This window comes from Mus caroli, unplaced genomic scaffold (genome assembly GCF_978045245.1).
Source record: "Mus caroli unplaced genomic scaffold, Mus_caroli_1 scaffold_16, whole genome shotgun sequence".
Taxonomy (NCBI): Eukaryota; Metazoa; Chordata; class Mammalia; order Rodentia; family Muridae; genus Mus; species Mus caroli.
Window position 1 is genome coordinate 56,498,168 of NW_028227271.1, and position 26,206 is coordinate 56,524,373.

Genomic DNA, 26,206 nt, shown 5'->3' on the forward strand with positions numbered 1-26,206 from the left:
GACTGTGGGATGGGAGCCCCATCCCTCATTTGATGCCCTGTCTTTCTGCTGGAGGTGGGCTCTACAAGTTCCCTCTCCCTACTGTAGGGCATTTCATCTAAGGTCCCTCATACTGTATCACAATGTCAGCTTGTTCTTTTCTTTCCTTAATAGCAGTATATTATAAGGAAAGTTTGGAAAGTATAAAATAAATAAAGTTATAACACCTCTTACCTCCTTATGCCTATTTATTTATTCATTCATTCATTTTTTTTTCCAACTAGATTTAAGCTTATTTGAAAGTAGAGAGCTAGTTCATTGAGCACCATTGTTTCTTCTATTTGAGGAACTCAAAGAACAAAAAAGAAAAGGTGTGCAAGGTTGTCACCAGTAACCTGCAAAGACTTTGTATTTTCCTTGTAAATATAAATATCAAATTAATATATTTCAGAAATTTGCTCATGGTTTCTAGGATTTAACCAAGCATATTGTTCATAAGTAAGCTGAAGGAAGCAAAATGGGCAATAATCTTTCTGTACACTTACAATTTGTGGCAGCAGTAGATTTCATTTTCCAAAATATCAAGCAGCTAAAGACCTGAGGTTGACAGCCACATTCTATGGTATATAAATATGCTTTGTTCAATGCAAGTCTGATCTCCCTATTTCTTATTCATAGGTGTGCAGTTCAACTTCCACACTTTTCATTTAGAAGACCATCATGACTATTTGCTGATCACAGAGAACGGTAGTTTTACCCAACCACTGGCACGACTCACTGGTTCAGAACTTCCCTCGACAATCAATGCTGGCCTTTATGGAAACTTCAGGGCTCAATTGCGCTTTATTTCTGACTTTTCAATATCATATGAAGGATTTAACATCACATTCTCTGGTGAGAAAATAAAGAATCAAGAACTGTTTTAGTGAATCTAAAATAATGAGGTTTATAAAATTATTTTTAACATGACAAACAAAAGTGGAAAAATTGCAGAAATGATGAAAACATTTTAAAGTAGAAAAGAAAAACTAACCTCTCAGCAAGAACAGAAATGCCTTCAAGATTGGCTATGGCCACACACTGCTAAACATTAAAGAAAAGGCAGATAAGTAGTAAATAAATAAATTGTCTAAAATGTTAAAAGTACAATCATTTAATTTTCTTTGTCTTAAATTTATGTGGCATTCTAATGACTGAGAACATCTAGAATACCTACTAAGTTTAAAAGTAAGTTTTTTCTATATATAAAATATTATGTTTTCTATATAAATTATGTATAAATACTATGTATAACTATACAATATTCTTTTGTAGTGTTTCAATTGAACTCAAGAAGAAAATGTGACTTAAAACAGTCATATATATCTAATTTCATGTGTCTTATAAAGATATATTGACTGATCAAGATAAAAAATACACTTGCTTTTATTATTTTGGAATATACAATCTACAAGAAAGCAACTATGAGGTGTTCCTACATAACTGAATGATTTATAGATAAATAATACTGTTAGTATAACACTTGGTCTAAGGCTTCATGAGGGATTGTAACTCTTTCTTCCATTAAAGGGAAACAGTTTAATACATATTTTAATGGAAACCATTAATTTAGTTGTAACAGAAATGTATCAGATAGAAATGCATCTGCACCTTCATCTCCCATTGTAACATTACCACCTATGGAAAGGATTTAGTCAGAGATAGAAAATCTTAGCCGTGTATCCAAGATACCAGTGCTAGAGAATAAGCCTTAACTTACATGAGGATTCTTTCCTGATGCCCAGAATCTGATGTCATTGTGTTGTATTCATTTCCACTGTGAATATCCTACAGGGATCTTAATTTCAGATCCCAGTTGTAATATGACTTGACTTCCATGAAAAGTTATTATTAGGCCAAGGAACACAAAGAAAAGTATCCCTGCAACATGAATTTGTACCTCATAGTTATAATAGGATAAATAGCTATTTCTCTATATAAGAACAAATTAGTAAGTAAATTATATGCTAACTTGAAAATGTTAAATTCATTATTTTTATTACAAATTTATTATTGCAATGTATAAACAACTCTTCTTTTACCTTGCATTTTTTACTGTTTTCTTTCATTACCTGGGGAGGGTTTCTGTATAAAATTGTCAAGTAATCATTACCAATATTGGGTACTTCATTTTCTTACATGAAAATTTCCATCTAAAGATAGATGTTTTTCAGAATGTGGGTTAATTGAATGCCTGATACTAGAGGCACTAGAGCCATTTAAATTAAAGCTGTTGAGAGAATTGTAATTTTTTTTCTTACATCCCAAATGCATTTTGTTTGAAAATATGCATCTCTCATGTCATTACTGTAATTCAAAACTCTATGAAGTGGAAAAGATTATAATGCTGAAAAGAACATCATGCGCTAGATAGTTATGTTTAGAGCTGATCGATCACTCAGGTAACATTTACCCACCCTCATCGAATTTTACACATTAAAGTATTCTCCTTGTTATTAAATGTAAACACAAAAAAAGAAAATCAAGTGTTTCATAGCATAATACTGCTCTTATACATTATATAGCAAGGCCATAAGTATAAGAAATGTGTGCTAAAAATGATCACTCTTATTTCTCTTTCTCTGGGTGACTTATTAACCCATTACAGAATATAACCTTGAGCCTTGTGAAGACCCTGGGATCCCTCAATATGGTAGTCGAGTTGGATTCAGCTTTGGAGTCGGTGATACTCTGACCTTCTCATGCTCATTGGGTTACCGACTGGAGGGTTCTTCTGAGATCATCTGTCTTGGCGGTGGCCGGCGAGTGTGGAGTGCACCTCTGCCAAGGTGTGTGGGTACGTGGTCAGCTGCTTTCATTTGCTTGTATGTGTAGTCACTGTCCATGAAGTTGCATGATTACACACTCTTTCTTTTCTTATAATCTGTTGAATTTCTCCATATATTCCATATTAGTTATTTCAATTTTCCTTTCAACTTGGCAATCTGGTGCACCACAACTATTCTGCTGCTTCAGTAAAGAGCCTATGCTTTTCAACTTGTTTTAGGTTAATAACAAAGAAAGAACACATGAAACAGATATGCAGTTGTAAGATAAATACATTGATGATTTATAAACAGATGAAGAAGATGATAAAAGTCACAAAGCCTGATATAATGCATAGATTCATTTGTAACAGTTAAAATTAACATGAAGTTCTGAATGATCCCTGTTGTGTAGGGCTTATTCTACATCTCTATTTGTCTGATTGACATGCTAATATCTTTTTATTCTGGTGACTAACTCACAACAAAGAGATGGGAGCTATCAACTTGAGTATGAAAAAAAAATGTTTAGAAAAGTAAATTGCCCCATTATCAAACAGTCCAGCACTCAGAAACCACAATTGAGCCATTTCCATAGAAGAATTTACATAATGAACTCTCCTGTTATTTGATATTGTAATCTAACAGTTGTTTTGACAGTATTTTGTAACTTAGAATGTATTGACATACAAGAAAAAAATTATAAAAAAAAGTCAACTTATAGAGTAGATAATAATTTTAAGGTATATATTAACTCTTCATAAATGAATTAAGATAGCTTCTTATATTTAGACATAGAGTATCAGCAATTTAAATATTAAAAGCCTGGAGCTTATATCACTTTTAAATTGATATTTTTACAAAACAGCGGGACAAAAAAATAGAATTTTTCATTATCATTTAAAACATTTTCCATTTAAACAGAAACTCCAGAGACAAAAATAATCTCATGCCACTTGACATTCAATAATTATTAGTATTTATTTTTTGTGAAACAAAGAAATAGATAAACATATTTCTAAAGAAATACATAATTGGGTGTAAGTCAACATTATCATATTTCAGCACAGTGATGGTATGATAGGCTCCTTCATACATAGCATCCCACTTAATCCTCACAAGGCCCAATCTTATGATTACCTTATATTGTTTTAATAGAACTTGAGTCTTATATGTTTTATGACGTATCCAAAATCAAGTTTGTAAGTGGTAGGATTGAGCATGATTTTTACAAAGATAAGTCTCCATGTAACACCCAGCCATTATTACAGCATCTGGAAACCAATTGTAGAGAAGGGCTCAAAGTTCCAGAGTTAAGGCTTTTCTCTTAAATTGACAAATGCTAGGCTGTTACTTGTTGCAGTAAATCTCCATCCTGAATATGCCCAAGTAATAAAACTAGTCCCAGGGCTATCCACAACAGTTACTGGCTAAGAAAAAAAAAAGTTTATATGAAAATTTTAAAGGCTTAGTCCACATTTAAAATATATTTTAAAACATCAATTTCTGAAAACCCGATATAACAAAAAAACAATTTAGAGTTTGTTATTAAAGTTTTTCTCAGAGAAGATTTAGTTTATTCATATCAATATCATTACTTGGAAGGATGAAAAAAATATTTAGATAAATTAAGAAAGTAAATTTTGCATGAGACTGTTAAATCCATTTTCAAATTAAAAACAAACAAAACAGCTGTTCCTACTTTTTCTCTGGTTAAAATTGACTCTGTTGACGTTAATATTCTCCATATTGTTTATTTATTTATTTATTTGCTTACTTACTTATTTATTGTATTTAACTTGGAAGATTAAAGGACTATAAGCAATAGGATGTTTTTTAAATCATTATATAAGTTCATTGAACTATTCTTCGATAATTTATCATTTACTATAAGAAATATGTCTTTTTTGGAACTCTGGAACCACATATATGTTTGTGTAAATCTCTTACTTTTTAGACCTTCAGTAATCACCATAGGTAGATGAAAAAATTCATAAATTTGACATTATTCATATCAACCTCATAGGTAGATGAAAAATTCATAAATTTGACATTATTCATATCAACAGATGACTCATTTCATTTAATTTTTACACAGAAATATAGGTAATAGAGATAATGTGTAATTCTGAAGCCTAGATGCTCTAAAACTTATTGGATAGCCGAGGCTGGCTTTAAACTTTAGTTCCCCCTCTTTATTTTTCTGAGTACTGGAAGATAAGAATGAGTCGTCATCCTAAACCAGATTCTCAAACTGGCAATGTCACTTTTTTATTCAATTATTTATACTTTTAACTCCCTATAAATTTAATCCACTATAGTCCAATTCTCTGTTTCATATTTGCCTAAAAAGTTTTCTTTATTCATCAGTAGTGTACACCTCAGAGAAAGCTCATGCAAGATGGGCAACCGTAAATAGACCATATTCTAAATTTCTACTTTTGATTTATTTGTTTGAAATCTAAATGATTTCCACATGGCACAGAGTTAACCATGGTGGCTCTAGTCTTACAGCAAACTACAGTGAGGAACTGAATTTTATATCACATATAATATTCAAACTGATATTTATTAAAGGTTTTTAAATATGCCTGGGCTTATAGCTAACCAATTCTGGATTGTTAGTGAACTTATCAAACTGACTTTGAGAACTTCTTCATTAAATTGTTTGTATAAGCTTAATTATTGTTCAATATTTAACATATAGGTCAATTTCTTCCAAGAAATTTTAAGAGATTTTGTCAAAATGTATCTAAATTAGACTTGTAAAAAATACATTATTTAAACAATTTTAACTAACCATAGCATTCGTATTTTAAACTAATTTTAACTACAAAATTAAAATATCAGCCAACTATATTATCTTTTCTGTATACAAATAATTATTAAACTCTACCCTTGCTGTGATGATTTCTCTGGCATTTCATTACTATAGATTTATTAGTATCTCATATTTGCACTGAAGTTTATGTGAAAAACTAGGACTTCCAGACTTAGGCTTGGAGTCTAAGCACTGGGCTTGAGACACAGTGGTATAAAACTTTCTTATTGTAGACTTTGATAATGTAGGAAGAAGATTTTAACTATCATTATTAATGATTGTGATTTCACAGAACTTTTTATGACTATTTCAATCAGAAGACAATGTCTTGAGTTCAACTGAAATTTACTTAGTGTTTTGTGGGGGGAGTGTTTTTAAGTTCAGCATAGTTTTTAGAAACAGAAGCTTAAGCTTAATGAACCTCAAGAACACAAAACACACCAAGACAGGTGTTGCGCTCACCTTGTCCAGCAAGAAAAGATGCAATACAGTCGGATTCTTCTCAACAGCTTTCTTTATATTTCTGGAACACCTCCATGCTACTGGGGAACTCCAGAAACCCCGGGAGGACTGCCTATATCCACCCCAGCACTGGGGAGAGCTACATGTCCTCCTGGGATTTGTCAGTCTGTTGGCCCCTTTGATATGTAATACCCGCTCGGGAGGGGTTGGCGCCAGATTCGGGCTGGCACCTGTGCAATGGCGTTATTTACAGCACTGGTGTACCGGAGGTTGGCGCCATCTTTTGGACGTGTGGCTGCCTACATCTCCCCCTTTTTTGTTTAATAATATGATGCTGGACTAGGTCTGGGCAAGTCTGTCCATCGGCTACGGCTCCTGTCTTAGGTCGATCCTTTCATGTCACAGCCTTACCCGTCCTAGGGTTACCCTATCACCACTGGGCCCCATGTCTTAGGTTGGTCTGTGCATAAGGAAAGTTGCCCGTCTCTGGATACCGCAGCGCTGTGTGACAGTAACTGCTAAATGACCTAGGGCGAACTCTACAAAAGAGGAACTAAACTTCAGGGGAGATGCCCTCTTTAATCGCCATCAATGCTTGGTACACCACTGCCTTATACTGAGCGTGCTCTCATTTGAATCGACACAACAGCCAGACACAAAAGACACAACCCAGGAGGACCACTGCTCCCCAGGCCAAAATTCCCGCCCACTCCTTAAACTATGAGAAGGCATTGGTGATCCAGGAGGTGAAGTCCCCCCCAAGGTGACGGGGTCCAGTCGAGTGCGGTTGAGTTTTGCAATCTGGAGGAGCAGCTTTCTGGACAACTGCTCCGCTTTAGCCGACCAATTTCCTATTCAGATAAGAGGTGAATCTGTTCAAGAGACTGAGAGAAATTAGCTTATACAACTTTATACAAGGGGCACCTAATGGGCATAGGTGGCAAACATTTCAAAATCTACTATAGGCACAAAGGTGAGAAATTTCACAACCACAGCAGTATACCCTGCCAACACTCTGCTAACAAACATGTCCTTCCGGAACTATTACATCTATATCTCTGTCGGGGGGAGGAATTTTTGCATCAGCCTCTCTGGTACCCAAATCGGGTGCTGTTGACTTTGTGGAAAAACACAAACAGCTCCCCTGGATCTCGAAATAACGGGATCTGGGCCATACCATTTTCCAGTTAGGACATCTTTCCATTTGACATCCTGTTTAAGGATAGGTGAGGTCATGGCATGCCTATCTGCAGCTGAACGACCATGTTTGTCCAGAATTTAAAAATTTAAAGTAAAGAGGGCTAAAGATAATTGTTCTTTGGGTGGCTGGCCATGGGCGATTCCCCCTTTTTGTTTTTGTAAGAGTTCTTTTAAGGTTCGATGTGCTCTTTTCACAATGCCTTGGCCCTGTGGATTGTAGGGAAAGCCAGTAGAGTGACTAACCTGCATTATTTTGCAAAGGATTTGGAATGATTTTGATGTATATGTGGGGCCATTATCAGTTTTTAAACTATCTGGCCTTCTCCAAGTTACCCAGGCTTCAAGGCAATGGCCAACCACATTGCGGGATTTCTTACCGGACATGGGGAGGTGAAAATGACACCTGAACAGGTGTCAATTGAAACATGAACATATTTTAATCTTTCAAATGCTGAGACATGAGTAACATCCATTTGCCACAGTCTTAGAGGAAGCAATCCGCGAGGGTTAATACCAACATGAGGAGGGTGGTGAAATTGTACACACTGTGGACATTGTAACACCACATCTCGTGCTGAGGCTCGAGAGATATCAAATTTCTGCTGAAGTGTAGCAGCAGGAACATGATACAATCGATGAAAATCTTTTGCAAGCTCCAGTGAGGTGGCATGAAAAATAAATTCTATGTGAGTGCTAGCGTCCACTAAGGCATTTCTTTTTGCCATAGGGCCTGGTAAGGTAGAGTGAGCTCGTATATGTTGAATAAAGAATTTATGTGTTCTTTTCCAAATCAATTTTTGTAACTCTAATAAGATGGTGCACACAGGGCTGGTAGGTCTAATGGGTCCTGCAATTTCTAATGCACGCATTGCATTTACTACATAAGCCAAATCAGAGACTAGATTAAAAGATTCCTTAAAAGCTTTGAATATTTTCAACACAATTTTACATTCAGTAAGTTGTGGGGTGCCAGGATTGTATTGAAAAAGAACGGGTTTTTGAGAATTAACTACATAGGCACCAACACCTGTTTTAGAACCATCTGTATAAATATCTAATGCACCCGATATGGGTTTAGATGCTGTGACTTTGGGGAAAATCACTGGATGTTCACTAAAAAAAATTGTAGCAAAGGATCTTTGGGATAATGATTACCTAATTCCCCATTAAAACTACAGTGCAATAGAGCCCAATTATCTATCAAAGAACTTAGAATCTGTATTTGATTAGCATTATAAGGTATAATGATTTTCTGAGGGGGTGCTCCAAAATGTCGAATACACGATTTAATGCCCAAAATCGCTAATTGAGCTACAGCAATGGGATAATATTCAAGGGATTTATTGGGAGATACATGAGGATAAATCCACAATAGAGGACCTGACTGCCACAACACTCCTGTTGGTTGACGGAATGTCTTTAAAATGCATAAGAGGATGTCCTCTCCCTCTTTTCATCTATACAGTTTGGCCTTTTCTAAACACCTTTTTACCTTTTCTAATGCTACTCGGGCCTCAGGGGTGAGAGCACAAGGTGACAAAAGCTGTGGATCACCTTTTAATATATCAAAAAGAGGGATTAATTCAAAATTTGATAGCCTCATATATGGACGAATCTAATTTATATCACTTAGCAATTTCTGGAAATCATTTAATGTTTTTAAATGATCTTTACATAATTCTATCTTTTGAGGTGTAATGAAATGTGGAGTAATTTGAGCACCCAAGAACTCTCCTAAATTTCCCATTTGAACTTTATCAGGAGCTATAAATAATTGTTTCATTTTTAATTTTTTTACTAGCTTAATATAGGCTTCATCTAAACTTTCTTTATTCTTTGAGGCAAGAAGGACATCATCTACATAATGTACTATCCTTAACTTTGGGAATGCATCATGGACAGGTTGTAGGGCTTCTCCTACAAAAAGTTAACACATAGTAAGACTGTTTGCCATCCCTTGAGGTAAAACTATCCATTGATACCGTTTATCAGGCTCTTCATTATTTACAGAAGGAAGAGTAAAGGCAAAGCGCTCACTATCACACAATGCAAGGGGAATAGAGAAAAAACAATCTTTAATATCAATGATTATAATAGGCCACTCTTTGGGCAAACTAGAAAGTAGGGGCAGACCCCTCTGTATGGGGCCCATAATCTGCATTTGATTATTAATGGCTCAAAGATCATGCAGGAGCCTCCATTTGCCTGATTTTTTTCTTAATCACAAATATGGGTGTATTCTAAGGTGACTGGGAAGGTTGAATATGTCCTAATTTCAATTGTTCCTCTACTAATTCTCTGGCAGCTACTAATTTTTCAGAGAAAAAAGGCCATTGAGGAACCCATACAGGCTCCTCTGTTTTCTAAGTAATGGGTATACCACCCTCAATGGCCCCTAGGAAAAACCCAATCCCTTTCTATCTTGTTTGAACTTTGCGGGCACTGACCTAGTCATGCCTTTTAATGACTTTCCTAACCCTTTTCCTGGGGTGTAACCCATATTAGACATAATTTCTCGGGCCTGTGGGGAATACTCATTAGTTAGTATAAGATCCATTTGGGTTAAGACATCCCTACCCCATAGGGTCACAGGAATATCCATAATATAAGGAAAAAAATTACCTGACTTACCTTCTTCATGTTTCCAAGTTAATTCCTTAGCACTTATAAGGGGAGCAGTCTTATAACCTAGACCACAGAGGCTTTGAGATGATGTTTGCGAAGGCCATTTTGGCGGCCAATCATGAGCGGAGATAATAGTGCGATCTGCACCTGTGTCTAGCAACCCCAGAAAGGATCGTCCTTTAACCTCCAAAGTTTACATGGGGCGATCTCCTAATTCCGTTGATAAGAAAGTGAACTGAGAACCTGTAGAACCTAGTCTACTCTCTTCTCTTATTTTATTATTTGCTGGAAAATGTTTATGCAAACTTGGCAATAGTAATAATTGAGCAATTCTATCTCCTGGAGAGATAGCTGAAATACCACTGGGGGAGGCCACTAAGATTTTCACAACCCCCGTATAATCTGGATCAATCATTCCAGGGGTAATTTGTAATCCTTTTAAAGCAGAAGATGAACAGCCAAGCAATAGCCCTACAGTATCTTTGGGAAGGGGGCCTTTAAAATCTGTATCTATGGGCTGTACCCCCATCTGTGGGGTTAATATGAGTCTGGTGGTAGAGTGGAAGTCCAATCCTGTGGAGCCAGTAGTGGCTCTCTGTGGTCTCTCGGATGACGGAGAGACGGCCAAGGTCCCGTCTGGTCTTTCTGAAGAGCCCCATATATTTGAGGGCCCTGGGAACGTGGGCCCCGCTGTCCGTTCTTTGGCCTAGTGCCATTATATCCTGCTTGTAATGGTCGGCCTTCTATGTCCTTATTATATCCTGCTTGTAATGGTCGGCCTTCTATGTCCTTTGTTGGTCTGCATTCATTAGCCCAATGTTTTCCTTTTCTACATTTATGGCATATTCCTGGCTGTCTAGGTTTATCTAATGGAGTTCTTTTCTCATTTTCGGGGCATTGTCTTCTAAATTGTCCTCTCTGGCCACATTTATAACAAGTATCATTATTAGATCTACCCAATTGTACCACAGCTGCCACCAGGCCTGCATTGGTTAACGGGCCCCCTAGTTCTCTGCAAACCTTTATCCAAACTTCTAAACCTTTATGTTTATAGGGTGTAATAGTTGCTCTACACTCCTTAGTGCATTGCTCATACACTAGCTGTTTTACTAAAGGCATAGCTATATCAGGATCTCCAAAAATTCTAGCGGCTGCTTCAATGAGGCGTGCTGCAAAGTCTGAAAATGATCCTGTGGGACCCTGCAAGATTTTCGTAAGATTGCCTGAGACTGTGCCTTTGTTCGGCAATGCCTTCCATGCTTTGGTAGCTACCTTATTTATTTGAGCATAGACTGCTTCAGGATAATTTGTTTGATCTAAAGCAAAACGTCCTAAACCTAGAAGCATGTCTGCATTCCAATGTCTCTGAGGATCTTGTCCTGTGGCTAAATTTGCTGCTGCCTGACTGTTTGTATATTCATAGGACAAGGACTTCCAATCTAAACACTGTCCGGACAACAAACAAGCCCGAGCAATATTATTCCAGTCCCCCAGGTTGAGGCAATATGTAGCAAGCGCCTTGACCTGTGCAACTACAAAAGCTGCACTCACCCCATAGGTACGGACTGACTCAGCCAGCTGCTTAATAGTTTTAAAATCTATTGGCTCATTATACTGTCGTCCCTGGCCATCAAAGAATACAGGGAAAGTCAGTTCAGCTTCCTTCCAAACCTCTGGGCACAATGAGGTACCTTGTTTACCAGCTTTTGTGGATTCCTTTTTTACTGTATACTCAGGGTTAAGAGGTGGAGCGGTCGGCACTTTACTCCTTTGCCAGCCAACCCCCCTTTTATCGTACCTATCCCTCTCATACTGAGCTGCCTTTTCTTCTAGGTCAGCTTCCTCATCTTTATCAAGCTCTGAGTCACTGGAGTCAGAACTTGCTGAACTTATTGTTAAGTCTTTTAATGAGGGATATCCTTTTGCTATTTCCTTTCCTTTCTCATTATTTCCTTTTCCTTTTGAATTTTCTTTTCCTCCCTTTTCCTTTTCTCTCTCTTTTTCGCCCCTTTTCTTTCTTTTACTTATATGTTTCCTATCTTCCTCTGACATACTTTCTTGTTCCATAAAAATTTTCTGACCTGTCTTAACTGCTCCTATCACCCAAAAGCAGAGACCAGAAATTACAAAAAACAAAACAAAAACACTAAGAGCTACCCACACCGGGTCTACGGGCAAGAGAATCATATCCCTCCTTTTAACCAGGGATCAATTTTGGGAGATTTACCGGTACAGCCATTCCTCAGCTGAAGAGTTCTGAATCCATGAAATCCTCCGTTCCCCTTATGGGCCACCACTTTGTTGCACTCACCTTGTCCAGCAAGAAAAGACACAACACAGTCGGATTCTTCTCAACAGCTTTCTTTATTTCTGGAACACCTCCATGCTACTGGTGAACTCCGGACTGCCTATCTCCACCCCAGCACTGGGGAGAGCTAGTGTCCTCCTGGGATTCGTCAGTCTGTCGGCCCCTTTGATATGTAACACCCGCTCGGGAGGGGTTGGCGCCAGATTAGGGCTGGCTCCTGTGCAATGGCGTTGTTTACGGCGCAGGTGTACCAGAGGTCGGCGCCATCTTTTGGGCGTGTGGCTGCCTACAGACAGGGATTTTTCCTTTTGAAGCAACCAAGCAATTGAAAGATATAGCTTATAATTCTATTTGCAGAGTTCTTAAGCCCTGATAACAACTGGTGCCTTGTTCAAACACTTCCTACAAAATTTCTCACTCAAAATGTGGATAACTGGATCCCAATTCCTACTCAAAAAATGTAAATCAACTTAAGAACTGATCCATGTGTGATACTTCATTAAAAAAAGAAGTTGCAGTGCCCATCTAGTGTTCTTTGTTCCATGCTTCTCTTTACTGCCATGTTCCCAAGCAACCCTGTACAATAATGGCAGACAGACAAATAGGGTCACTTTTATCAGGTAGAAAAAAATAGGGGAGAGTGGAAGTCAATTTTCCTAGTAATCTGGATAAAAGTTTTGTCTTTTCATGTGCCCAGATGAAAATCTGTAAACATGCTTCACCTGAGTAGCAGCCGCATTGTATGTCAATCAAGATACTCATATTTAAGTGGGTTTCTCATAGAGCTGAATCATAAAACTGTACATGAACTTTTACTTTTATTAATTATTATTTTATTTATTTACATCCCAAGTGTTGCCCCTTCCTCCCAGAGCCTCCTCCCAACCTTCTGTACCCCATGCCCCTCTCCTTCACCTGTGAGAGGGTGAATCTCCCCAGTGGATCCCCTTCTCTGGGGCATCAAATTTCTACTATACTAGGTGCAGTCTCTCCAACTGGGACCATAAAATTGTACATGGACTTTTGTTGAGAAAAGAATAATAATGGAACAAGAAGGAAGGCTCATTAGTTAAGAACACTGGATTCTCTTCCAGAAAACCTGTGTTCAATTCCCAGTACCATGTGATAAGTCACAGCCCTTTGTAACACTCATTTCAGGAGATCCAATGTTCTCTTATGGCCCTCTTAGGCAACAGGCATCCATGTAGTATACAGAAATATATGCAGGTAAAACACCCATACACAAAAAATAATATGAAACAAAATATAAAACAATTTTAAGTAATAATTTTATTATATAAAAATGAATTTTTATTTTAGTCATATAAGGCATACATGTATTTCCTTCATAAAATTTGTCTGATAAAACCCAATCCTTTCCCTTGCCATCTTTCTTTTTACATACAGTTCTAATACAGTGTATTCTAATTATACTCTCTTTCTTTCCCTCAAATACTTTCAAGTTCTCTATACCATTCTGCCCATGAAACTTGAAGGATTTTCTTTCTTTTATGTCTCTCAAAACAGCAAAACAATGAATGACTGAACACGAAAAGAAATGCTGCCAGCACCAAAACCAAAGCAAAAACCACAGGAAAGCATGAGGCATATTTTGTTTTGAAGCAACTACCTTGGAGGATGGAGCATGAGCTGGGGTGTGGTTTTAGATAAACCCACTTGTTAGCTTCATCAGAGAAATTTTGGTTTTCCCTGTCACAACAGATATATCTAATTCAAATAGCTTCTTGGTTAGGAATAGGACTCCGTGTTCACTCCTATTCAGTGTGCAAGGATTGCATCTGGTTTGGAATTTTGCCATCTTTTGAAAGCAGTAAACATGTATGTCTTCACTCAGGGTCCAAATATACCAGAATCCCAAGCCAGAGCATCTTGCAAATAAACAGGCAGCTAATGAAAGAACATGTTTTGTAAAGTTGATTAGCAAGTTCAATACAAGCAATGATATTTCTCTCAGCGAGTCAACTGACTTTAAGAAGCCCATACATTTTGAAGTCATTTTAAAGAAATTAATTGATTCATGCTCATAATCCCCATTTAACACATCCACTTCTGTTTCTAATTTCATGTGCCATTGATTTTTTTTTCTGACCTTGGACAAGTAGCAACATCTTGCCTTAATCATGAATCAAGTGAGAAAAATGATCACCACATTAAACAGACATTTTCTCCCTTTATTGTCTTTTATAAATGACATAATGATTATTATTCATTTTGTAGCTTAAAAATAAGGGGTGGTAACAGAAAGAGCCTGTGAATAGCATATAAGGGGACACGGTATTATCACTATAACATCTTTATGAAACTGAAACAGTTTTAAAATGAATAAAATGAGACAGAAAAGAGAAAAAATCATTAAGCTATTATATGTATTTCACCTCCAAAGCTAAGTTCCTCTTAAAAAAATTATAGGCATCAGATTCTCAACTGTCTATGTTAAATATGCCTCATTTATGAACCCAACTATCAATGCAGCCATGTGGCTATGTAGAAAGCAAATTTAGGGATTAAAAGACTGGAATTGCATTTTGTTCTACCATCCATTAGCTGAACTTAAGAAATGATGTTTGAGTCCTTTTTTGAAAGGATTTTAATAATATGGGGTCTACAAAAGATACATGGTTCCAAAGTAAACCAGGAACTGTGCTAAATAGACATGAACACTTGAGGTAAAAAGTTGAGATAATAAAAGAGGTTTTTTTTTAAAGCATGATCTAATTACTTGTGATTGAAAGGGGTGCACTTTAAAGAACATCAAGGTTGATAGAGAAAAACACTGTGACTGTGTATGGAAAGCCTCATTCTTTAAAATTTCCTCTCCCCAGACTCCTCCTCTATACTCCCTTCAGGTAACACTGCCTCAATGTATCAAAGGAAGTGAAATTTCTAAAGAAAGAAATTACATTGTTTTTTTCAGGGTCTCACTATATAACCCAGTATAGCTTCAGACATCCAATTCTCCTGCCTCAGACTCCTGAGTGTTTGGGCTAAAGGCAAGTATATGCTACCATACTCTTGTCTGTCTTACTGATTCTAAATAAATAAATGTATCTATATTTGTCTCTATGCTTCAATCCTCCTTATTCATTAAAATAAAGAAACACACTCTTGACCAAAATTATCATTTCTATAGTGCAGTTTGATACATAGTCCTCAAATAGTTCTACTGTCAAGCCATTCACTCTTGCTTTTAGGGGCTTGGCATCCTCCTCTCCACAAACATCCTTGCCTTTCCATATCCCTCACAGTGAAAACTCCCGAAGGTCCTCACTGATGAATGATTCAGAGCAGAGTGACCACAGCAACTAGGGAAGGATTCCAGATGCCTGAGCATATGATTTGAACCCTTGCCTGAACAAAAAATAAATAAATAAATGAAAATAAAAACAAAAATAAACTTCTATTGTACTCAAGGCAAAAAAGGTATAAAATTACAAGAAAGCAGTAGATAGAAGAGTACTCCATATAACTATATGGCTGTCTATAAGTTTGGGAGAATAACTATGGCTGAGTGTATTGATTTCATAATAGAAAATCCATAGTAATGATTTTTATCTTTTTACTGACTTATCTTTTATTTAAAAAGAGTTTCTTATTTATAACATAAGACAAAACATAATGGTTTTTTGACAACTGAGACAATTCGTTGTTAGAAAGGTTATCAGTAATGAGTAAAAGACTGTGATAACAGCCTAACTTTATTCTTCTTAAATTGTGGCATTCTAACAACAGTTTTGATTAATATGCTATCCTTAAATCAGAAGAGTATTGTGCTCTCTTGCTATTAACATTTATCTCTGTTGGGTTTTTTTTTTTAAGTCAATAACAACCATAGCACATATAGACCATAAATGAACAAATTTTGGCTGAAGCTAGAAGATACTAAATATATAAGTTTCATAGCCACATGACTTCAGAAGCAGCTGTTGCACTCTCACATAGGCAAATAATAATGTATAAATGAAAGCATATAACGGTATTCTAAAAAAGAACTAATTGCTTACAAAACCAGCAACATATTGGCAGCTGCTATGTAACCATAATTTGTTAATACCAGACTTAACCTGAACAAACAACCTAAGCCATTCTTCAATTTAGAATTTACTCTAAGAAATTCTAAATACAAGGAAAATATAATAGGATAATTTCAGGTTGAAATTATCCTGAAATTTGTCTATTAAAGTGGCATAGAATTCATTACCAAACATAGATGTGTCATAATTTTGAAGATTTAAAATTGTGTGCCTGTGGCAAGGAGAGATGGTCCAGGCATTAAAGGGTAAATGCACATCCAAATTATTTACCTCTTTCTCTCTGTCTGTCTCTGTTTCTCCTCTTGTGTGGATGTATGTGAGGGAGAGTGTGTGCATGAGAGAGAGAAGTTTATAAATAATCTAATTCTCAAATATTTCCAAATCCTTCTGTGCATCCAGACCTTTCCTAAGGAGAGTATCCATTTCCAGCATTACACTGGTCCTCTCCATATGCACACCCTCCCACAGGCACACTGAGTTCACAATACTGAAACAGACTGTGTTATCTCTTCAGCCAAATAAATTCTTCCTGCTACATTCTTAAGGTCAATTACAGCATCATTCTCATCCAATCATCCAAGCTGAAAATTACATCATCTTTCTCTCCTTCCTCCTTTTACTTCTCTCTTTAATATGAGTCATCTGTGAGACTTGCCATATAAAACTATTCAAATTCATCATTTTCATTCTCATCAACATTATCTTTTGCAGTTCTTTTTAATCCTCACAAAGACTATCAAAACAACATGCCATAATGTACGCCAAGCATTGTGTAAAACTATGTGTACGTATGTATATATATATATACATCTCGATTTTTATATATAATTACTTATTCTTTTATGTATTCATGTTCCATTTAATATAGGATGATATTATTTTCCTATCATAACGTTATTAGATTAATTGTATAGCTTGTTGCATTCTTGAAATATCTTTTGATGATGCTGGCAATAGCCACGTTAGGTTTTTGAGAATAAATAACGAATAAATACAAATTGATATGCTTGAAGCAACACAATTTCTTTCTTATGTTTTTGTGGGGAAGAAGCCTGGGTTTGTATCATGTGAACTCGATGATTTTATGGTCTCAGAAGCCATAATTAAGAGGTTGCCTAGGAATAAGCTCTTACCTGAGCTTCAGCACCCTCTTCCAAACTCATAGTGTTCATTGGATATAATCAGGTCTTAATAATTCTGGAAACTATGATCCGCAGTTCTTTACTTAGGTTTGTCTGTATTTCCTTAGCTCTTAGACTTGTCAGTAAAGCTGTTTAGATCATCAGTCCCACAAACTGATGTTCTACAGTGAGTTCTCTAGAAAGTTGAAGATCTAAAGTATGCACATAATCACAGAAAGTAACAAAGAGCAAACCATAGGTTCCACCTTATTTCAAAGGAAGGGGGTTGTGATGATATTTGTGAATATCAGGAAAAGAATACCCTGAAAATTCATCTAAAATTCTGGTCAACCTGTCAGTTATCCCTAGAAAATTCCACAGATTTCTCTACTGTCTGATTAAACACAAAGGAACCTAACCATTGCTTACTAGATAAACTTAGCACTTCAATAGTTGGCTTCAATGTTTTATATTACCATTCTTCTGTTTGCATTTGGATTCCTGAAATAGAACCACATTGTATGCCCTTTCATTCCCAAATAACCACGTAAAATCTCTAAATTACAATGTTAAACCACTTTAGAGTCTGCTCTATTCACAAGCTCAGCTATCCAGAGCAAATAAACAAATTTTTTAACCTGAGGGATATCTATTTAAAAATAAAATTAATGAACAACAATAGAATTGTTCATTTGCAGAAACATTCTGAATAATGGTCAGTTGTTTCTCCGGTGCCTTTCTATATCATAATTCACATTGACAATATTGTCTGTCATTATCTACCTTATTACTTTAATAACATATTGGTGGAAATAGAAATTAACCTCCTATGATACAATTTTGATGATGTCACTCTCCTGCTTGACATTTTTCCTTTGTTGGTCCACTTCCTCTATCATGAATTCAGAAAGTACTTCTTATCCTTCACCCTCACCTTGTAATTCAGGCAAAGTTTTTCTCTAAACTCATCAGTTTTTACCCGGAGCTGATAAGCTCCACTCGACCTCTCATGAGTGCAGTTAGATGTCCATACCATTCTCTGGGGCATTGCTGTATTTTCTTTTTTCTATTTCCCACAATTCTCTGTTGAATTTCTCCTTTATCTACACAATGCTTAGCATATAGAAAGCTTTCACTAAATTCATTGTGTTGATAAAGAAATCTGAATATAGAACACAGATAAACTCTGTCTTCTTTCATATTTTCAACTAACCAGTTTTCATTTACACACACACACACACACACACACACACACACACACACACACATCCGTATGCATAAGGAGAAAATAGAGTCATTGTAGCCTAATGCCAATGCAGGATTATGTACGCCGTTGGAGCCTGAGCTTTCTTACTTTTTCTTATCCTAAAATGCATTTCTGCAGTCGGTTATTTTACTACACCTGCGTGTGAGAAATTGCATCTTGTTTTCTTCATAGCTGCAAGCTTATGGAAAGTGCAGGCCATATGTTAGTTACTTTTCTGCCTCCCATTTGTCACTATGGACTGTGGCATTATAACAGATGTTCACCCCTAACATAAGGCTCTATGAGGTTATTTTGCTATGTGATTCTTATGAACCAAATCCCTAAGAGGGGTCCTTCAATATATCTGTGTGGTTACTCACAGGGAAGTATTCACTGACATGTTCACCTATGTTCTGAGAGCCTTGAACTTGTGTGGTCATTTTTTGTTTTGAATTTGTTGAAAAATTAAAATAGCATTTTTTAAAGGTCCTATTTTCAGCATATGCCCTCAGGCTCTGATTATATATCTTGTTGGAAGATGGGGTTGGGGACTCTGTTCATTGGATGGAAGGACAAAAAGTCAGATTTTGTGATATACACAAGGTACTGAATTTTTTTAGGGAAGGCTGAGTATCAAAATGAGAAGACTAGCATATACTTGAGGGTTCTGTCCAGAAACAACTTCAATAGTGGGACTGTTACACTACAAACAATCACTAAGTGGTAGATGTACTAACCCTCTGTATAAACAACCCTGAGATCTCATTCAGGTATGGGAACATACTCATGTTCAAAAACACCTATATCATATTTTTCTTCAGCTATGTGCCAAAGAATGTGAAAAAAAAATGGACGATACAAAAAAAACCAAAATCTGTACCAAGGGTAAATTTTTAGAGATATGAATCTTGTAATATTATCCTTCAAAGAAGGATATACATCTCCCTTATCTTCATATAATTAAAATCTGAGTATCAAGTTAGATACTTTCATCTTCTTAGAAGGTTCTTTGTTGGTCTCTAGTAGATATCAAGAACAAATAAATTTATCCTATGGGGATAACAAAGCTAATAATTATATATTTTCCAAATGCTAATTATTTTATTGTAAAATATAAATAAATACACTATGGAAGAACTAATAATTCTTCCATAGGAGAACATAGTTTAATTTCCAACATCCATGTCAAGCAGCTCAAAAACATCTACACCTTCAACTCCAAGGAATTTGGTGCCTTACTTTGACCTTGAAGGCAGCTGTACTCCTACATGCACATTCACACAAACAAACACATAAAATATATTAAAAAACAAAAGTATTAGATATGTCAGTTATTACTCACTTATTCTGAAGCGCTATGTTGTATAGCTCACAGATATCTGTGACTCAGGAAAGACTCTCATTTGCCATTGTAGACAACTAGAGAAGATAAAATGTTAGCATTACTTGTAGTTGAATTAGATTTTGATGCCATGCCTCAGGAGAGGGTAGGATTTAATTGTAGTTGCAATAGTCTGACAATATCTTAAATCCTTTCGAAACTAAAAGGAAAGGTCATTGTCACATTAGGAGAATATATTTTAAAATTACTTCTAATTCCAGGGCTTCTCTTAAGTATGTATGTCTATTCATTTTGTGTATATATGAATATCACAGAATTTTTGTCTTTCAATCCTTTAAAAATTAAAATAAGGAGAGAAAGTATGTCTGTCACATATGAGATTGACATTTATGAATGGCTTGTGGTCCTCTGATAATTTACTAACTGAGATATTTCCAAATGACTTCAGAGTTTTAAAACACAGAAATGAGCATGAAAAGAAACTAGTTATCTATTAGAGGCAGTTAACTCTTTTAGGTACTAAAATTGTTTTAGGTCCACATTTGAGGGGGTACTATTAGGGGTATGTTTATATTGATGATAGGAGGAATATTGACTCTAGTCTAATAATTGTACTTAGTCTATAATCAAAGTTATGAAAACCTATGACACTCCCTTATCCTGCTTTTATCTGAGTTTTGCTATTTTTCTTCTCTCCAGCTAAAGCGTATTCTTTCTGAATCTAGTTTCAGTGCAGGATAAAGCAATGGAAATCACTATCCTCTGTGATTTACACAGCCCATTGCCATGAAAATCATATAATGCCGTAAGCTAAGCATTGTGAACCAAGCTGAAATCCAAATGAGCATAAGTACTATGCTTGTTTAAAAAAGTAATACCCATCATAAGCATAAAACATTCCAAAGTGAATTACTGTGAAAACACAGGAAAATTGACCAAATGGCTGTAACCTGTATTCAGAATTCATATATTAAGTTACAAGTAGGTGTTTAAAATGACTGCAACAAAACTTCATTTCTGGGGGCAAGCTGCTCTTTTGAATCTTGTCTTGTATTCATGTGTTGTCCTTAAATCTAAGCTCAAGCATCTATAGTCAGACATGTAGGTACATTTATTTTTCTTCATGTGATTTAATCAGTCTAAAAACAGTGTGTTTTAAACATTGATAGTTTATAACATATATTTTTACTAGGTCTTTTCAAATGTGTGGTATTCTGTTTGGTTCAGAAATCTCCACATTTGAAATGTTATCCTCTATCATATCAAATCAAATGTCAACTTTAGTATTCTTAGCCACTTCTAAAATTTAATATTACCTTTTCCTTTTAAATTCTGGAAAGCTTGTAACTTTCTCCTGTCATCTTTTTTCTTTATATAAAACCATTTCCCCCTTGCTTAATAAAGTGCTATTTTTTCAAAAGAAAAAGCAAAGAATAATTCTAATCATATTTAAACCTTATTAAAAGTTTGTTGAAATGTGATCATTACTTTGAAATAAAATGTCTTTGTATACTGCACACAATTTGAGTAAAACAAAACTTAAATCTCATCCACGTTTGGAAGTAAGCTCATAGTGTACAAACATATATTAAAATTAAAATGAAGAGGGTTTGGTGAAATGCCTCAAGTACTACAGTACTTATAGACAGGCATGAGGATCAAGGAGTGTCTCAGAACACACCTCTGACACCAGCACCAGAGGACAGAGACATGCAGTTACTTAAAGTTTGCTATCCAAGCATTCTTCCTCATTGGGAAGGACTTCCCTGGTTAAGTGGAAGATTCTGTCTCAAAGATAAGGTAGAGTGTTACCATTCACTTTTAAAACTAGTGTTCCCAGAGAGGTAGCTTATCTTTTGAAGGGTCACACTATTTGACACTGTGGAATTTTTGTACTTCAGACAAAAAGCCTGAAATAAAGAATATAGATGCCAGTACGCAGAGGATTGAGAGATCTGCTAAGCATACACTGATTGTGACACTTAACATGCATCAAACTGTTGGTGAGCAGTTTTCCCATCTGGGATGTCTAAATATCAACACCTGCCTAATGTGATGATTGCAGTTAGTGAGTGCCGATAAGGAGTTCTTGGGTGGTTAATGTATTCACTGATCTTGCGCTGTGTACATGGTAAGCACTCAACAATGCTATTTCAGCTTTCACCATTATTATTTCTGACAAGACTACTAAAAATCAGAAAATACATTATTTCTATAACTAGACATTTTTGGTTTCAACCTTCACAAAACACCCACATCTGTCATTCTCTTTAAATCTAAGGAAATATGATTTTTGCTTGTTTCAAGTAGAAGAATACTGAACCAGTTTAGCTATGCCCCACCCAAAAGCTAACAAGTCTATTTAATGAGCTACATAATACCAAATTGGAAAAAAAAAAGTGTCAGCTTGCTAGACAGAGGAAAAGCGGGTACATTGAAAAAATGAAACTGATTTGGCTATAAACTTGTTGTAGGTTGCAGTAAATTTTTCAGCTGTCTTTTAGACCCTAACTTATTTGCAGCAATAGTCAAGGTGAATCTCATGTTGTCTTTTTCTTCTTTTTAATAAAAGTATATTTCCCAGCATGGCAATACTAGTACAAATATTTGTTTTTTTAAGAAGCTAGGATATGTGATTAGTTTTATCAAATTCAGTTTATTAACAAATAGCATCAAATAGTCTGGAGCAATAGGAAAAGCCTAGCTTCTCTCCTTGTATCTATAATTTAGAAGTTGTGGATTGCTGGAAAGACATTATCTTCTTGAGTCATCATGTATACAGTGGAGTACAGTGATAGTTTCTTAATTTTCTAATTTGCTACTATAGTTATGCAATGGTAAGTGATTTGCATGTATCAAGCTATACAATTCCCTCAACAATATTATGTAGACAGCATGTCATCTTATTGATGAGACCAAAGTCACTCACAAAGACAGGTCTCTTGATTTTCTATAGGACCATGATTCCACAGAATTCATTGTATATATTTTTATATCATTACAATGCTTCTTAAATGAGCAAGAATGAATTAAGATCAATACTTATATAAAAACCAAATTACAAGAACTTTCTCTATTTAAGATATCTAAATGGACTCCAAACATGTATCAGTGCCAGGTGGAACAAAGACTGGACAAAATAAAAGAAAATACAGGATTTAATATGTATAATGAATATCTTGTAAACTGTATTAGGTAATGGAAATCTATTAACCTTTTTGAAGTAAAGAAACACATTTTACAGCATCTTTCATAAGCTTACATGAAAGAAAATGAACTTGTATTTCTCTAACCTCTGCTTGCTTACCTGAAACAAATTACTAGGCAATTCTGATACTTCAAATATAAGATCACAAACATGGAAATGAAATTGGAGAGAATATAGTCACTTTTAAAACTTGAGCAGTAGTTGTGCTCCATAACTCCAGAACATTTGAAGATAAACTATATTACTTATTAAAGTTTGTGCAGAAACACATATTTCTAGTAAGATCTTTTGTAAAATTTACCATTATATCTTTAATTCACAGTAAGATAGTTGGTTTAACAACTTTAATTCACAAGTATTTGACATTCTCCTGTACCTACTTCCTTATACTGTTGTATGTTCTTATTCCATTGCCACACTTCAAATGTATCTGAGTATCAGTTTTTTTTCTTGGATATATCATGAAAAAAGCAATAAAGAGAACTTCAGACCCACTGCTTAGTATGGTTGGCAGGCCAAGACTATGTGGATTATCAAGAGATTTTGAGAGAGGTCTAGTTCTAAGGACAAAGAGATCATTAGCATATTTATATCCACACACAAGCTAAGGCTTGGATAAGTAAGGGATAAGTGTGAATATAGAAGAGGCCAGAATCTGGGGTATAAAAGCAAAGGAGACAGAAGCCTGTAGTCTCTGCAAAAGAAAACAAATTGGAAGCTTAGAGATTCCTAGAGTGTAACTGATTTTTTTTTAAGGAGAAGGAATTCTAGCACACTGCAGAAAAAGAAGCAAGATGAAGAATGTATTATGGTGACATGAAGTATTTTGCTGACCTTGTCAAATGTAGTTTCAGCACTAGCTAAGGAAACAAAAGGATTTCAATGATAGATAAAACTCTTGAAGACTATCCTAGTACATTTTTTTTACTATTGTAGTAGTATACCTGAGAGAGTATAATTTTTAAAGAATTAAGGTTTGTTTCCTACAGTTCTGTGTTCTTGGCAACCAAAGATCAAAGCATATATAGAGTTAAAGCCATCTTGGGAGAAGGTAGAAGTACAATTAGCATAAGCAAGGGATAAGGACCATCTTTTGTAATAAATGTACTATGATGACTTGTGTGGATGTGAACTTGATAGGGTTTGAATCACCTAGAAACGCTTGGGTTTGCAAATATCTATAAAGATATTTCCAAAGGGGATTAACTTTGGAGAGAAGATACCATAATTTGGTCTATGTATCCAGACTTTTAAAAGGGAAGAGAAATGGAATCTCGAGGTTGCTTTGATTTGCATTTCACTGATGATTAAGGATGTTGAACATTTTTTCAGGTGCTTCTCAGCCATTCGGTATTCCTCAGGTGAGAATTCTTTGTTCAGCTCTGAGCCCCATTTTTTAATGGGGTTATTTGATATTCTGGAGTCCACCTTCTTGAGTTCTTTATATATATTGGATATTAGTCCCCTATCCGATTTGGGATAGGTAAAAATCCTTTCCCAATCTGTTGGTGGCCTTTTTGTCTTATTGACGGTGTCTTTTGCTTTACAGAAGCTTTGCAATTTTATGAGGTACCATTTATCGATTCTCGATCTTACAGCACAAGCCATTACTGTTCTATTCAGGAATTTTTCCCCTGTACCCATATCTTTGAGGCTTTTCCCTACTTTCTCCTCTATAAGTTTCAGTGTCTCTGGTTTTATGTGGAGTTCCTTAATCCACTTAGATTTGACCTTAGTACAAGGAGATAGAAATGGATCAATTCGCATTTTTCTACATGATAACCTCCAGTTGTGCCAGCACCATTTGTTGAAAATGCTGTCTTTTTTCCACTGGATGGTTTTAGCTCCCTTGTCAAAGATCAAGTGACCATAGGTGTGTGGGTTCATCTCTGGGTCTTCAATTTTGTTCCATTGGTCTACTTGTCTGTCACTATACCAATACCATGCAGTTTTTATCACAATTGCTCTGTAGTACAGCTTTAGGTCCGGCATGGTGATTCCACCAGAGGTTCTTTTATCCTTGAGAAGAGTTTTTGCTATCCTAGGTTTTTTTGTTATTCCAGATGAATCTGCTGATTGCCCTTTCTAATTCGTTGAAGAATTGAGTTGGAATTTTGATGGGGATTGCATTGAATCTGTAGATTGCTTTTGGCAAGATAGCCATTTTTACAATGTTGATCCTGCCATGCCCCTTCTTAGAAATGGGAACAAAACACCCATGGAAGGAGTTACAGAGACAAAATTTGGAGCTGTGAGGAAAGGATGAACCATCTAGTCATTGCCATATGCAGGGATCCATCCCATAATCAGCTTCCAAACGCTGACACCATTGCATACACTAGCAAGATTTTGCTGAAAGGACCCAGATATAGCTGTCTCTTGTGAGACTATGCCGGGGCCTAGCAAACACAAAAGTGGATGATCACAGTCAGCTATTGGATGGATCACACAGCCCTCAATGGAGGAGCTAGAGAAATTACCCAAGGAGCTAAAGGGAACTGTAACCCTATAGGTGGAACAACAATATGAACTAACCAGTACCCCGGAGCTCTTGTCTCTAGCTGCATATGTATCAAAAGATGGCCTAGTCGGCCATCACTGCAAAGAGAGGCCCATTGGACTTGCAAACTTTATATGCCCCAGTACAGGGGAACCCTAGGGCCAAAAAGGGGGAGTGGGTGGGTAGGGGATGGGGGGGATGGGGGACTTTTGGGATAGCATTGAAAATGTAAACGAGGAAAATATCTAATAAAAAATAAATTAAAAAAAAAGGGAAGAAAAGAGAGAAGAAAGGTGAGCATCATGCCCACTCATATCTCTCTCTGTGCCCTGACTCAAGGTGCAGGAAGACATGAGTCACAGGGAAGATATTTGATATTTGGAAAGAGATATTGGTTATGAAGTAATGAGAAAAATGATTCAGAGTGAATAGATTGGGAAATATTTAAAATATTAAGAAATGGAAAAGATGTTAATTTTAAAAGTTGTACCATGTGAAGTCATACCGAAGAATAAGAGGCGTTAATAGATACTGTAAC

General features: G+C 36.0%; 1 protein-coding gene across 3 annotated transcripts in view; it reads left to right on the top strand.

Moving 5' to 3' along the window:
* Window positions 1-26,206, top strand: part of Csmd3 (CUB and Sushi multiple domains 3) — a 1,262,970-nt gene that overhangs the window by 850,904 nt on the left and 385,860 nt on the right. For all 3 annotated transcript variants that reach the window (XM_029469819.2, XM_021183659.3, XM_029469820.2), the window contains 2 exons: window positions 658-873; window positions 2,627-2,815. In XM_029469819.2, the coding sequence (XP_029325679.1) occupies window positions 658-873; window positions 2,627-2,815 (405 nt within the window). The remainder of the gene's footprint in view (window positions 1-657; window positions 874-2,626; window positions 2,816-26,206) is intronic.